At 49.5% G+C, this 15,269-nt stretch overlaps 1 protein-coding gene and 1 long non-coding RNA gene across 8 annotated transcripts in view; one reads left to right on the top strand and one right to left on the bottom strand.

Annotated features, from left to right (window-relative positions):
* Positions 1-4,222: 4,222 nt before the first annotated feature.
* Positions 4,223-15,269, top strand: part of IL1RAP (interleukin 1 receptor accessory protein) — a 45,815-nt gene continuing 34,768 nt past the window's right edge. The window contains exon 1 of one of the 7 annotated variants that reach the window (XM_083848006.1): positions 4,223-4,517. Coding sequence is in view for 1 of the 7 variants with exons in the window: in XM_083847998.1 (XP_083704124.1) it covers positions 12,305-12,309 (5 nt within the window). In the remaining 6 variants the exon portion in view is untranslated. Of the gene's footprint in view, positions 4,518-5,462; positions 5,488-12,220; positions 12,357-12,461; positions 12,615-12,682; positions 12,858-15,269 lie in introns of those variants that run through there. The other 6 variants (XM_083848001.1, XM_083848005.1, XM_083848000.1 and 3 more) reach the window with 6 other exon arrangements.
* Positions 5,953-12,053, bottom strand: LOC310903925. The gene is made up of 3 exons (XR_014587925.1): positions 11,383-12,053; positions 10,832-10,909; positions 5,953-7,968 (listed from the first exon to the last, which is right to left on the bottom strand). It is a non-coding gene; the product is annotated as an uncharacterized lncRNA (long non-coding RNA).

The raw sequence follows: 15,269 nt of genomic DNA, 5'->3' as shown, positions 1-15,269 counted from the left end.
TCAGATACCTGCCAAAAGTTGAAACCTTTGGCAGGATGAGAAGATATTCCTCTCCATCACTGATTTGAAGTGGTTTTAGTTTGTGTTAAACACAGACTCACAGGACTGGAAAATCTCTCTGGCCTCAGGCAGTATCAAACCATTTGTGACAGAGATTTGAATGGACTTAGGTGCAAGTCATGTAAGGTCAAGTTTCCTTTTGCGAACTGTTTGCATTAGCAGTGCTACCACCGTGGTAATGCAAAGGAAGAGACACTAACGATATTTAGCACATGAACATGGACAACAGCTATTTGCTACATCCCCAGGAATAAATGCAGGCAAACTCCTAATGACGCTGTGCTTAAAGCCCTCCTCACTCGGCAGGGCTTTTGCAGAGGCTCACACAACATGCTTCACTGTGGGGAGAGGCGATTTGAGATCTGGTCTGGACAGTCAACGTGGCAAATAACACACGGTGTGTGTTAGTCAAGATCACCTGGCACTGAAACAATTGCAATTCTTTGTGCATTTTGGTAAAAGAGTAGCACATATCTGTGGGAAAGCCACGTGTGCTTGCACAGCCAGCACAGGTTCCTCACCAGAAAATGGTCTCAGCAGAAAATAGCCATCCCTACGTGCGTGTGTGGGTAACCTCAGCTTCCTTGACACAAGCAGATGGGAGGTGTGTGTACTGCTGTGTTAGCAATGTCTGTCATTCTCTGGTTTCTCCTATGTCCTGTACCTTAGGTTATCAGGCATGCTCTTCTCAATGCCTTTTAAAACGTAGGTGTAAAACACAGAAGGCACGTTCATTTATAACTACACAGACTATAATTATATGTAGTCTAGGGCTTGTTTCCTGAGCTGGGAAGGAGGAAAAATGGGTTAGGTGGGTGTGAGTAAAGTAACAGGCATGAACATGTCTTTTAGAGGTTACAAAACCGCCTTGGTCTCCCAGTATCAGAAACGCTGGCTAAGAACAAACAAACCAGAAAACCATGTGCAGGCTGGGAGCTGGGACAAATACAAGAGAATTGGGAACTGACAGGAGAATAGTAACAAGACTCTGATCTAGCCTGGGGACTTACCACTGGAAGTAAAAATGGAGAAGTATGAGGCCACCAGTATGGCTTAGTTACAGAAAGATAAATGCAATCGTGGAATTAACAGGTGAGATATTTCAGTGAGAAATGGGGACCTTAATATCGTTGTGTAAAACATCAGTGAGACCTCCTCCCACTTAATGCTATAACTGCTTTGGGTCATCCATATGCACTTTAAGATTAATTTAAATGAGAGCACATTCAGAGAAGAGGTTTGAGGTGAATGGAGAGTCATTTAGGAAAGAAGATTGAAAAGCCAGTCCTGTGGAGCTTGGGGGGGAAAAGGAGGCAAGAATGAGCTCTGATCTCTATAAAATCCCTGAGTGAGGAGCCATGAGCAAAACAGCTTCTGAAATGAGAGCCAGTGCTGGTGCCAGAACGTGAGGGAGCAAACTGGTGATGGAAATGACAAAAAGGTTTCTGTTCATCAGGGACATAGACAGTCAAATTGTCCTCCTCCAGGAGGAGCAGCAGCCAGAAAACAAAACCTGGTTTTAAGTTGGAACATGGCCCTTTTGTAAAAACACCACACACCACGGTGCCTGATGTGACAGAGAAGTGGGCTGCATGATCCATGCTCCTTGTGTGCTTCTAGCTCTAAATCAGCGAACAGGAATAGCAGAACAGCAGCAAACCAAGGCCCAATTTGGCCACTTGTTACTGAAGTTCTGTGGAATATTTTTGTTGCAGTTGCAATGCCAGCAGCTCCAGTGTCCTGGCTAAACACCAACACGTTCCTCTGCTATTTAAGTCCCCCCCTGTGGTTTCACTTAGTAATGCTACTTTTTGCTCTCTGCCCAAAAATTGTGGTATAATGCTGCTTTTTTGTGCTTAAAAAATGTTCTCTATTTACTGAATTGCTCTTCAAATTGTAGTACGATTCACTCTGGGGTGTAACTCTGTTGCATTTTAACCTGCACAGAAATAGCATTCACAAGCATAGAGAAAAGATGGGAGAAAAAAATAGCAATACAAAAATAATCCTTATGAAAGCCCTGAGCCCAACTGAGCAATATTACCCTCATTTTACAGTAGGGAATTGCAGATTTTTTTTCATCTATAAGCAAATAAGAATCTGAAACATTTCCTATGAAAACACAATAAGCAGGTGTGGCCTGGGGCTTTGCTATCAGCTGTCACCTTAAAACTCTGTGGAAACTTGGCCTTGAACCTGAATTCGTGAGCCTTTCAATGACGTCTAATGTTGAATTCTAGCTTTCTGTCAACATCAGGGAAAACTGATGACATTGAGGCAAAGACCCTAATTTGCACTGATGGAGCCAGGCTAGGATTTTGGAATGGAGGGAATTTCTCATGGTATTTGTGTAAATGACTGTTAACCTGCACTGCTAGTATTGCAACAGTGCCTGGATCCTCCCAAAAGCGAATAATGACATGTCCTATCCAAGATCTGTATGTATGGATGGATTATATTGCACAGAACAAGGTAGCATTATTATTATTATTTAATTCTTCTAACAATCACCAGAGCAGCTGAGCTACTCCCACAGCTGCATTAAATATCTCGACTAAAATATGCAATCCTTTTGTTATTTCATCTTCCGTGAGAAAAGTGGACTGTCTTGTTTCAACAGAAGATTTTAAGCTTATATTTCTTCATAAAAATGCTGCAAAATGCAGCTCATGAAATGTGCCTGGCTATTCCAGTTTTGTCCATATTCAGTATTGCAGCTGAGTGTATGGATACCTAAAGTAGTTCCAGACAAGATAGCTTGGATCCTTGAGCACGGGGCAAAACAGTTTAATCTGCACCAAGGGGGGTAAATCAGTCCACACAGAGCCTTAACAAGTTGCTTGTGGTACTGGGATGGATTTGGGTTAGAGGTGGCTTGAGTAGAGCTGACTCTAAGCAAAAGCCATGCAGGCAGTTTTTCAAGGGCATTCACCGCTGGGACAAGAAAGATGCTGAGACAAGAAGCTTTCTGCCTAATTTTGCTGTGCCAGAGCCCTGGAAAGGGAATGGTAGAAAGGTGCAAGAGGAAGAGCTGCTCCTGCCTCCCACTACAGCTCCTTCACACCCAGTGGCCCAACCTTGGGGGGGGGGAAATTGCGGTGGCGTGCTGGGGTGGGCTGGTGAGGACAAGTCCCCCCTTTCACAGCAGCGGGGTGCGTGCAGTGGTGCCTCCCGTGGCCTGGAGGGGAAGGTGGGGATGGCTGTGCGAGGCTGCTGCAGGCTCCTGGCCAAGCCCTGCTCTCCAGGACAGGCAGGCTGCAGAGGAGCTTCAGCAGGTGGAGTGATGTTTGGTCTCCTTGATCTCCTGGAGCCCCATCCTGGGGATACCAACAGAAATCTCGAACTCAGTCCAAGGTGGAAGCAGTGCCATAGCCGACAGTGCCAAGAAGCGCTGCAGTGCTTTGAAACGATAAAAGTTTCCTCAGCTTTGTGTGCAGACACATCGCTTTGCTGTCTGTCTGCCAAGAGGTGACAAAAGCATGAGTTAAGCCGGGCCATTCGCTGGCAGGAAGTCTCCTGGTCACCCTGCGAGGGGGGAGAGCTCCAGACCCTGCCCGTGGTAAGGGCACTCCTGCGCTGCAGGCTGCGTTGGTCATCGCTGGCCCCGTTGTCCTGCAGAAGGTGCCAACCCCAATTTCTTCAAATTCTTCTTCCACTCATCAGCCTCGCCGTGCTTCCCCTAGGGGTCTGCTTCAGGCCTTCCCTCCTCACCCATGAGCAAACTCATGGTCATCACCAACCCAGCACCGTGCCTGGGGCAGGGTTGGGGCAAAAAGCGCCAGAGTTGCAGGCGGCGAGCTGGGGGCCAGGTGTGCGGGGCTGCCTCTGGGGATGTGGAAGGGGAGATGCAGGGATGAAAACTGGCGGAGCAGCACCCGCAGCATCCCCCGCAAGTGTCCTGGCACAGCATGCGTGTTCCCTTAACACCCGCAGCACGGTGCCACGGCTCCCACCCACGCCCCCTTCCCTCCCCACGCTCTGCAGGGGGGCAGAGGGGGCTCGGCACGGAGCCTCTTCGCCCCCAGCCCCTTTTCCTTTCCACGGGGGCTGCCGCAGCGCTGGGGCCGCGCCTCCTCCTCCTCCCCCCCGGAGCAGCTCCAGGCTGGGAGCGCAGCTCGGGCCAGGAGGGGGAGCCCTGGCCCACGCGTGGCCGTGCCACCCGCCTCCTGCCGGCAGGACCCCGCCAGCTGCGGGAGGGACGCGGCGGGGACTTGGCCGGGAGCCCCCTGCCTCCCTCCCGGGGTCCCCCAGCCCGGCTGCTGCCGAGTGCCCCCCGCGGGCCGGGGGGTGGGGGGGACCCGGAGCCTCCTCCTCTGCTGTGCAACGAGCGGAGGGGCGGGGCTGGAGAGCGCGGGCCGGGGAAGAGGAGGAGGAGGAGGAGAAGGAGGAGGAAGAGGGAGAAGAAGAAGAAGGAGAGAGCGCGGCGCGCGTGGGGCGCGCGTTCTTCGCGTGCCCGGGTGAGCCACGGTGATCGCGCGTGGGGCTGGGGACGGGGATGGGAATGGGACGGGGATGGGAATGGGACAGGGATGGGAAAAGGGATGGGGATGGGAATGGGGACGGGAATGGGGATGGGAATGGGGATAGAGATGGGGATGGGGGTAGGGAAGGGGATAGGGAAGTGGATAGGGATGGGGATGGGGATGGGACCCGAGGGTGCGGGCAGCGGGAGGGAGGCGCAGCCCCTCTGCGCGCCGGGACAGGAAGGGTGGCCCGGCACGGCTTGGCTCGGCTCGGCTCTGCTCTGGCCGGCCGTGAACTTCCCGTACTCGGAAGGAAAGTTTTGGGCGGAGGAGGCGGCTTCCAGCGTGTTGCGGGCGGTCGCGGCGCGCTGCCGGTAGCACCCCTGGCTCTGCCGGCCCGGCGGGGAAAATCACCCCGCTAAAAAAAATCACTAAAAAAAAATGAAAAAAGAAAGAAAAAGAAAAATAAAAAAAAGGTGGAAACACTCGGCTGCGGTCGGGAAGGCGCCGGGGAGCCCGAGGTCCCCGCACCGTGGGAACCGCCGGGAGGGACCCGCAGCTCTGCGCTCCCGGGCCGGGCTGGGGGACGGGGACAAGGGGACAAGGGGACAAGGGGAAAAGGGGAAGGTCCCTGCGGCGTGTGCTGCTGCCGGAGCTGGCCCTCGGCAGAGGACTCAGCCGATGCTGAAGGAGGCAAAAAGCCGAGCTGCGGGAGCCCCGCTGCCCGAAATGCGGAGCGGGTCGCTGGTGGCCCTCCTCTGCGCCAGGGGCGCTTGGATTATCCGGCGATGAACGCAACTTTAATTTTCGTCTGCATTGCAAACGCACCGGCCTGATACGCGCTCTCTCCGGTTAGAATGGAAGGGGGAGAGGAAAGGGGACAGATTCAAGCTGCGGCAGGAAAATAAAGTGGAAGGGACACGTCCGAGAAAGGCGCCTGCAAGCGACCAGGTCCTGGCGGCAGGTGTGTGCTGGGGTCAGCGTGTGCCCTTGTGCCAAGCGTTGTGGGAGGGGGTCTGGGTGGGAATGCTTTCCTGAAAGGGAAGGGGGGAAAGAAACGATCGGGGCTCCAGTTCTTCAGGTGGCCCTTTTCTGTGCCACTGTCGCTTCCCCTCAGTGCAGCGGCAGTGCTTGTTCCTCAGGCTGCTTCCTCGGACTGTGCCCGCACGGTGTTCACATAGCGGGATCCTGTTCGCAGGGCCTTCGGATGCTGCTGAAAACCAGATTATAAATACACTTTCACAGGCACACTCTCTCTTTCCATCCCAGCCTCTGCTTTGTGAATAGCTGGTTATAATGCATGGAAAAAAATAAAATCTGTTTTACGGATCTTCTTTTCTTATTAAGTACGTTTAGTTTTGTTGTCATAGGAAAGGGTTTTTATTCCTGGATTTGGGAGATTGCAGCAAGGTTCTTATATATATATATATTTTAATATTTGCTTTGTAATTAAAAAGTAGTATTTTCCTGACGCTCCATGTTTAACCGTGTCCTCCCTCGGATAAGCAGAGCTGTCACAGAACTTACAATTCCATACACAGAGGGATCGGAGTATTATTTATGAACCGTGCAGTGGAGAGTCCATATCTCATAACTTAGAGGGCCATTTATAACAGGTTGCTTTTGGCAGCTCCAGAAGATTTACGTGCTGTATTGTGTTCCATGCAGGAAGAGTCTCTCCTGCTTGCATGGAGAGAGCATCCCTCGAGCCCAAGGACTTTCTGGTGGGAGCGCTCCTTGCCCGGATTTCTGCCCCCATTGCCTGCCTGGCTGTGGTGAGCAGGGAAGGGTGAGCTGAGAGGGTTAAGCTCTAAGACCCGATGTCCTCCTTACCTGGATTAAGTGCAGAGTGATTCAAGTCACTCACAGCACCCTCTCCACAGGAGCTTTCTTTCCGTTTCTGGACGGTTCAAGTTGGAGGATAATGATGGGCTTGGAGAATAAGGCTGTAAGGACCTGGGGTGGTGGAAGCAGTAAGCTGGGAAGGTAGGAGCTGCTGCATGGAGGTGGAGCAGGGAGCTGTGGGATGAGAGGTTAAGCTGCTAACACAGTGCCAGTGTGCAACCAGAGGGCAGGTTTACATGCTTGCAGCCCTGTGACTTTCTTTCCGTGTTTCTGGGTGTAGCTTGAGTTCAAAATGTCTACATATTGCATGGGAAGAGCTGTGCTTGCTCAAGTCTGTCCATGCCTGGTACCTCTGAGTGTCGGTGAAGGAAAGTTTGTGTCTGAACATGTCTGGGCTCTCTCCTTCCAGATCTTTGGGGCTCTGTGCAGGTATCGTGCATCTGAGTCCTGCTGGTGTGCAACAGGGATGAGTGCTGCCAGGTCTGGGCTAGAGCAGGCTCATACCCTGGGCCAGGTTACCCTGATGAGCTTGGAAGGATCGTGTAGGTGGGAGAGACTTCAGGGGTGTGGGTGAGCAGCGTGGCAGGAGGTTAGATGATGCCTGGAAATGTGGAGGGATGGGGAATGCCTCCTCACTGGCCCTGGCGCTGTAATGTCTTGCTCAGAAATATGCGTATGGGAAGGAGGAGGTGGAGGGAGAGCTTGTCCCAGCTCTGTTCCTCCAAGGCGAGCATGTGCCAGATGCCAGCAACAGAAGAAGCATTTTGCTCCTGCAGAATAAGAGGCAAGACCATGCCCTTTTTTAAAAAATTATTATTATTATTCTTTCTTCTTTCCTCTCACTTATTATGTTTGGATTTTTATGCTGGCTATTTTGGCAGGCACAGGATTCATATGTCTTTTCCCATCTGTCCCGGGTTCCCCACTGTTGTCAAATGCCCTCCCTTTTCGGCAAGGCTCTGACTTGCAAAAACTTGCCATGGAGGTGGCCACTGCAGCTGGCACCATGGCCAAGGAGCGTCCTGGCTTGTCTCTCAGAGCACAGGTAGCATCAGCAAGGTGCACAGTTAGGAATATTACAGCCAGGATGTGAACGTGTTCAGATAGCTGACAGCATCCATGCTGTCCGATCCTTCTTTTCATCATACAGCAACAGGGAATGCTTTGGGAATAAAAATAGATATATGGAAAAGCCTATATAAGCTGAAATCTGTGAACAGCGCCACGTTATCTGGGAACTGAAACACTTTCTACAGCGGAGCTCGCAGTTCAGACGTCGCCTGCTCTCCTCCTTCCTCCCCAGCCTCTCTCTTGCCACAGCGGATGGATTTTGGTGTCCTCACGAGCAGAGCCAGCATCGCTGTGCCCAGCAGGTGAGAGCCGGTGGCCCTCCGGCTGTGCAGGGTGGGCCAGCTGCGGTGCAGGAAGAAAGCAGAGCCCGCAGCTGTGTTTGCCACGCTTGAGCTGACTTCCTCGACAAAACCCTGCGGGCTGGGTGTAGCTCAGGGGCCGGTGGGTTTCCTTCCCCGCGCTGTTTGTAACCGCTTCGTTCTGCTCCGCCGGCAGCAGAACGGATGGCTGAGATTTGGTCACCGTAAAACTAGAACAAAAGAGCTTCGTGTTCTGGGAGGTGTTTTAGGGTTTCTCCTCCCTCCTCTCCAATGTGTTTGCAAAGCAGAAGACTCATCTCACGTTTCTCACTGAAGTTTCGTTACATGTGGGACTTTTGCGTGCGACTGAGCCACGTGTACACAGAGTGCAAAAAGGAAACGGACTTGGGGAAATTAGTTCCAGAGGTGCCTACACTGTTGGGATCTCTGAGGTCAAGGGTAGTAAGTGCACAGGCTGAGGTCCAAATTCCCAATGAGAAGCATAGAGAAATCCTGATATTTGTAGATTTAGAGTCTTATTTGATAGAAAATAAAATACAGGAACATGAATGTACGAGCACACATTTTGTTATAGGGTTCCTTACTAATAGTTGCTGGTAAAACAGGATTTCTGCTACGAACAAAGAATCGTTTCTTCAGTCACCTCCTTGTTTGTTTATCAGCTCTCAGTTTTATCAAACGGGCTACCTCCCCAGGAATTCCTCTGACAAAGGGTTTCCCTGGGGTCTTGGAGATTATCCAATTACAGTTTTAACAAAATTGCAGCAAGGATAACTGGCTGAAGATAGAAGTCTGAGAGAGCATTAGGAAAAGAATAGGAAAGTGTAAGGGAGCCAGAGCTTCACTTTTGTTTATCAGTAAATTGGGGAGAATTATTCCCATCCTTACCTTTTGTGATGAGCAGAGACAAGGTCCTGGTGTCGTGTGGACCTGCTTGCTTTCCTTCTTTCTTTCCTCCTGCTTCTTGCACTCCATATTTATAGGAAAACCTTACATTGATTCTCACAGAGTCCTTTTAGATTTACATGTGTTAAGAAAAAGGGGCTGCTAACATAAAGGCTGTGCGTGGGGCAGCATGGGCAGATAGTAAGAGATTGCTGTGGGTCCTGGGCTGAGAGGAGGCTTCTCCTGGGAGCAGAGACCCTTTACCCTGGAAATCCCACCTGGAGCAGGGTCTTCCAGAGCTACCAGCTCTTCCCAGCTCTCTCCAGGTGCTGGTAGGTGCCCGAGAAGGAGAACTGCATGGTCCCGCACTCCCACCCCACATCCATCATAGCTGTGGGGATCCCCAAGCTGTCACGGGAGGGTGCCCAGTTGGTGCAGAGCTATTTGAGACTGCCTGCCATCGAGCTCCTTTACTCTTCTTTACCACTAACATCTCGCTTACCACGGCTGGGCAAACCTTACTGTTTAACACAGTCAGCTTGGGGCTCTGCCTGGAGATACCCCACTAAGAGGTGGGTAATTGCCTTGGCAGGCAGCTCCACGGACAGTTTAGTGGTGCAGCTGGGAGGCAGCGAATCACACCCTCGCACAAATAATTTAGAATAGAACTATCTTCAGCTTGAGTAAGCAGAGGTGTTATCAGAATTAGAAGAGGACTTAAAAAAAAAAAACAAAAAAAACCCAAACTTTTAATGCCTCTGTCTCTATCTAGAACTCTAACTAGAAAAGATGCTGTTTTTTTTCCTTTTTCTTCTTCCTCCCAGTTTTGCTTAATCCCTTTCATTACTGACATAAAAGTGTAATGGAATATCTTGTCTCTCTTAGGCCTGATCCTGTCCACTCATGTGGTATTTTCAGATCTTCAGGGAATGATTCTTATATATTCAGTGAACTTGTGTGTAAAAGCTTGCAAAGCTGTGACCTAGATGTTTATCCTTAGTGCTGACAGGATGCTGTGGAGCTGTTTAACTCTATATTTATAACAATTATGTTGCTTGGTGAGAAAGACGTGACACTTCCTTCTTAGAGGGAGTTTTTACTTATTTTTTGCCTTTTTCTGCCTGTTATTTGTGGTCGCAATTGCCTTTCTTTATATTTTACCTTTTGTCCTACATGTAAATAATGAGCTAATTACAGTTAATCTCAGAGCAAAGGAATGAGACTTTTAAAGAGTGAAAAATAATTCCCATCTGTTAGATCTGCAGTAGCATTTTGGGGTTTGCCTTCTACTCGGAAGGAAGCCAGAACTTATCTTGCTCAATTTCAAGTTTTCCTTGCAATATTTAAACTGGATTTTTAATCATTTAAAAAACAAACAGAAATGGAAATAGCTTTTCAAATTATGTCTGGCCGTGTTCTTAACACATTGGCTGATAAACCTGAACAGCTCTGTTGTACCCCTACTGAAATGAGTTGAAATCTCACTACCAAATTCTATAGAAACAGGTTTGAGGCTTTATTCTGGAAACGCATTTATTTTTTATAGTCATATATTGCATTTCTATGTTTCCTGCCTGCTGGGGCTCCCAGTGCCCAGCCAAAGAGAACTTGTTCCAAGGGAACTGCTGCTTAAGTACTTACTATTTAAGACAGGCTCAAACCCAAGTTTTCTGTGGTGGGTATGTGGTACATTTATCCCCATCAGCTCCAGTGGCTGCTGAGCCTGGGAAATTAATCTGTACTTTGCACTCATATGTCATCTTTCATCTCAGCATCTCTAAGCATTTTAGAGACATTAAGATGCACAGCTGTGGTGCGAGGTGGGGAGAGGCCATTATAAATGTGGCTAGGGAAACGGAGGCACAGATTTCAGGAGTCTACTAATGTCTTCAGTTCAGAGGACAGCCATTTGTACGCTGTCTGGTGCCTGATTATCAGGGAGGCACTACATCTTTTCATACACTACATGTGGTGATGGATAGCTCTGTAGTTTTCATGTAGATTAACCAGATACTCATATTGGTATGCTAAATTAGTGGACTGTTTAAAAACTTCAGCATTAGGAACTAACAGGAGCACAGCACAGGGGTGGGAGCCCAAAATTCTAGTCCCTTTTCTTTTTTCCTCACGCAAGCCTTATGGCAAAAAGGCAAACTTCACCAAAAACCAGAATTAAAATAACCTCACCTCCATCCCACTGTGGTAACATCCAGGGCCCCACCTACGGACGTTGATCAGCAGTTTGTTGATTCAAAGCTCCAGGATCTGTAGAAGATACTTATTCTGAACAAGAAAGCCGTACAAATTCACTCTAATACAAGTAATTGGATTTGTTCTGCTGAGATATAGCTGCCTACCCCTCCCCACCCCCAAGTACAACTGCCTTCCAGCCCATGTTTACAAGGAGGATCCTGATAATGGGAGGAGGAGATACGTGTTGCCACCTAACACGATAATGGTGGCAGGCTGTGAGGGGCTAGTAGGGCACGCAACCTCTCCAAACAAGCACAGGCGTGCTGCACGATCCCAGAATGTGTCGCTCTAGCAAATTGTGCCCAGTACAGCCGAGGCCCCATGGGTTGTCTTCTCTCCTCCTCCATCAAGCAAAACCAGTCACAGCCTCAGTGCATTTCTCTTTCGCCACCTCCCTGGTTCTGTCTAGCACTGCAGTGGGGACTTCAGGGAGACTCTGGATAATCTGGCTCCCTGGGAGGCTGCGCACACACAGACACCCTGACCTGATGCTGCAGAGAAGGGAATGCTTTTCTCCAGGCTTGCGGTGCCCTCTTCTTCCATCACACAGAAGAGCCGCACCTTGGAAGCAGCCTGGCATGCCAGTCCTATCGAGTGGCCCAGACTGTGGCTACCCAGGTGGGCATTTCCCCTCTACGAGCTTTTTTTCCTTGCCTACCAGGTGTGATGACTTTGTAGTTGTTGACAAGAAGTGTCAAAGAGTGAGGGGGAAGCTCAACCCAGCTTTCCAAGGGCACTCAGCAATTGCTTCCTTGTGGTGACAGACCAACCCAGGGCAGGGATCAGTGCAGCTTTGAGAATATTAAAGTACCCATTTCCTGGCATTAAGAGAGCTCAGAAAAGACAGTTTTGGAGACTTTTCAGTGTTTTAGCCCTTTGCAGCAGGGTTTTTAACATGTAGTGGTATTTCCTCGTGTCGCTGCTCCTTTAGAAATGTCAGCAGTGCTTATATTGCCTTTTGTTTGTCATTCAGCTGGAGAAATGAATTCATTGCCCTCGAGAGATCAATCATATTCTCCCCAAATAATTAATATTGATGACAATCACAGCTTACTGCTGCCTGCAGCTCCCTCTCGGCCTTCCCACCGTGTCGGTGCTGGGGTCACAGAGCAGACAGGAGAGCCTTGCAAGAGGTTGCTGGACTCGAAAATTCAGGGTGCCATGGTTTGAAGGTTGGATGGTTTGAAGGCTGGGGTTGTTACAGACAGAGCCCAAGCAAGTTCTCTGTGGGGACCGGCCCATCATAAGGCTAAATGTGATTAAATTAACCTGATTAAAAGAAGTGCCAGGTGCGGAAACCCCGTGTGGCCCAAATTTGAGAATGAAAAGCTCAGTTGGCTTGCTTTTACCCTTGAATATCTTGCTCATCCCAAGATAAATGGAGTCACCTGAGGAAAATCTTTCCTTATGCTGTAGGTAGAGTTAGAGACCAGCTCTTCACCCCTTAGCAGCAGCGTGGGTAAGCCTGTCTGTAGTGTTGGAAATGTTGCAGTCTGCGTTGGGGGGGGGGGGCAGGTTGTGGTAAGTGTATAGTAAGAAGGTTGCTTAGAAGGGGAAGTGAGACTTTGTGTTGTACCTCAGGGTGCTGGGTGCTTGGGGTTTTTTGCCTGCTGTGGGAAACAAAATGGGAAAGAGGCTGGAGCTGAGTAGCCATCCTGGGAATGTGGTCTGCAAGCACCTAGGGGTATAAAGGGAAGGAGGCAAAGTGAAAGAGCAGGTATGTACCTGGCAGTAAATGCTTGAACTTAAAGAGAGTGGCTTTTTTTTTTTTTTGATGTTGAGTGTTTATTACAGCTAGTGCTTAGCAGAGCTTGTGCAGTCCCTGTTGTGACGGGTGGGCTGTGCAAAGACACTGCTGTTCCCTGGCATTTGGTGCCAAGCACTTGCTGTTCTTAGAGGGAGATGCTGTTGGGAAAGCTGCTCTGGGTCTGAGAGCCCCAAGCTGCTCCTGTGAAAGATGGTAAGCCCAGCTGAGAGACCTGCCTGGGTCTGCATCGCGTTCTGGGTTTAGAGCCTTGGGCTGAGCAAGCTGGGTGAGCTGCTGGGTGCTCTATTGTGCAGCGTGGATGTGCTGCTGTATCCACATGGAGCATGGAATAACCTCTCAGGGAAGGCAGTGGCATTGCCTACATCTAAAAGCTATTAAAAAGGTTAAGGGGAACAATATATAAACTAAATACTCATTTTCAGATGTCTGCAGATATTCCACAGGAGCTCACCAGTGCTCTTGAAGAGAGGAAGGAATCTCTTTCTGGATTCCTTAAATTTCCCCAGGCCACATTGGTTGCAGATTTTTTTTATTTTTATTTTTCCTGTGCAAAGATTAGTTTGTCAGTTTATTTTCTGCTGGGGCAGCACACGGGTGTTTCTTGGAGCTCTTCTTTCACTATAACATCGCCATCCAAAATAGAAGCATTGTCTGGCTTCGCGGAAGGTCTCAGCTCTCTTTGAAGCTCTGTTGGAAGCTTTTCATTCCCTGGCTATTCAGACTTAAAAAATAGAAAATCTTGGCTGGATACCTTTTGCCTGAGCACAGAAGTGCTCTTGTAGGTTGGTGTTTGAACTGCTTGGTGGCCAGCATGTATGCATTAGTAATCTGTGCCGTTTGATTTCATAGCCGTGGCTCAGCCTGTCCCTCTTCAGCCCACTCCACAGATCTCTCTGTAACAGTCACAGCTGTTTATTTGTCCTGTCCAGGTGTGCATACATTTCTGAGAGATGCTGGATTATTGAACTAGTTTATTTTAAATGTATGAAATGCAACGTGCTCTGCCTGCTAAGCAGCTGCTGGAGTATAATCAGTGGCACCCTGGGCTCCAGCAGAGCAGTGTGTAGGATCTGTAGCACTTCTGCTTTGCCAAGCCCTGGGAGGACCCCACAAAAACTGAAAAGGAAAAGCAGCAATGCTGGCTTTCTCCAGATGTATCTTCAAGACCTCTGTTCTCCTCTCTGCCTGTCTAGGTCATTTTCCTTTTTTCTTTGTGTGTATGTAAATGGCCCCTTCCTCTGAATTCTGCTTATTAGCTTTAAATATTTTGAGCTGAAAGGACTCCAGGAGATGCTATCTGAATGTCAATAATATAGCACAAATTTCCTGCTTGGAAGTCACCTGTGTGACCCAAGCAGATGAGCATTGGCGGGGCCAAACCTTGCACCACTAGAAAGCTCCCAGAAATGACTTGCTGTCAGGGAACCTCTTCCCACTTTCCTCTGAGCTCAAGGCTGCTCTCTGCTCGCTGGAGCTTTTGGCCAGCCTTCGACGGGCACCTTGCTGCTGCAGTTTGCTTTGCTGTGTTGAAGCAGAAATAGCCTGGGAGTTGTTCTGTCCCCACTTCCCTGTGTGACCCCTAGGGTGATGCACCTGTGCGTCTCGTTCATCCACAGGATGGTACATTTACTGTCAAAAAAAGCGGAAGAAAAAACGTTTCTTGAGGTCAATATGTCTTGCCTCAAAGGATGTCCTTAAAACCAAGGTGATGAAAGGATCGTGTCCTTTCAGGACAGCAGGGCTTTAGGGTGACGTGCAGGAGGAAATGAAATCCATCCTTCCTCTTGCTCTGACGCCCTTTGTGTAGGCAGGCTGGCTTTGGGCAGGGCAGTGAGCTCCAGCTTTCCCTTGGGTCGGCTGCCAAGCACTGGAGGCAGGCGCGTGGGACCCCTGTGAGGGCTCCCGTGGGCCCGGCTTTCCCTTGGGATCTCAGGCGTGGCATGGGATGCAAGTGCCTAGCAGGCTGCAGCCCTGCTAGCCTGGTGTCGTGATTGGGAGTTGGCAAAGAGCTTGTTGAGCTACTGACCAAGAAGATCGCTTCCAGGTCAGGTTTCATTGGCTTGTTTCATTATTATTATTTTTGGTTGGGTGGGGAGTAGTTGCTCAGTAGACCTAGGTGTAAAGCTGAGTGTGAGTGCTGTAGCTCCCAGTGCTTCCAGCGCTGGTGTAATGGAGACCAGCTCTGGCCAGAGAAGACAGAAGATGTTTTGTGCTAGCAGCAGGGGAGCTGTCTCACCAGGGCAGCTTTCCATCTGACTCCCACTAGTTTCCTTTGCTTCCCCTCTCTGCAAAAGCAAGTGTTTAATAGTTGCTGTGATTTTAGCTGGTAGAGAAAGTTTGTCTGCCCAAATCTGTTTCCTTTGTTTTTGATGGCATATATTGCCTTTGAAATGGAAACACTTCAGAAGGAAATGCTTTCAGCCTGCTTTGCTGTCAGGTGTGTAATTGCCTGGTGAGTTTCTGTGGATGGGAAAACTGGGGGGTGCAAGGGCTACAGGGACAACCATGGGTAATATGCAAAGCTTGTGGCAGAAGTGGGATTTCTGTGTTGGTCTTGCAGTCTCCGCACTGGATGCGTCACCCTAGATGTGCTGACTGGGTCAT

Source organism: Anser anser, assembly GCF_964211835.1.
Source record: "Anser anser genome assembly, chromosome: 9".
In the NCBI taxonomy this organism is placed as follows: Eukaryota; Metazoa; Chordata; class Aves; order Anseriformes; family Anatidae; genus Anser; species Anser anser.
This window is presented reverse-complemented; position numbering and strand designations above follow the sequence as displayed.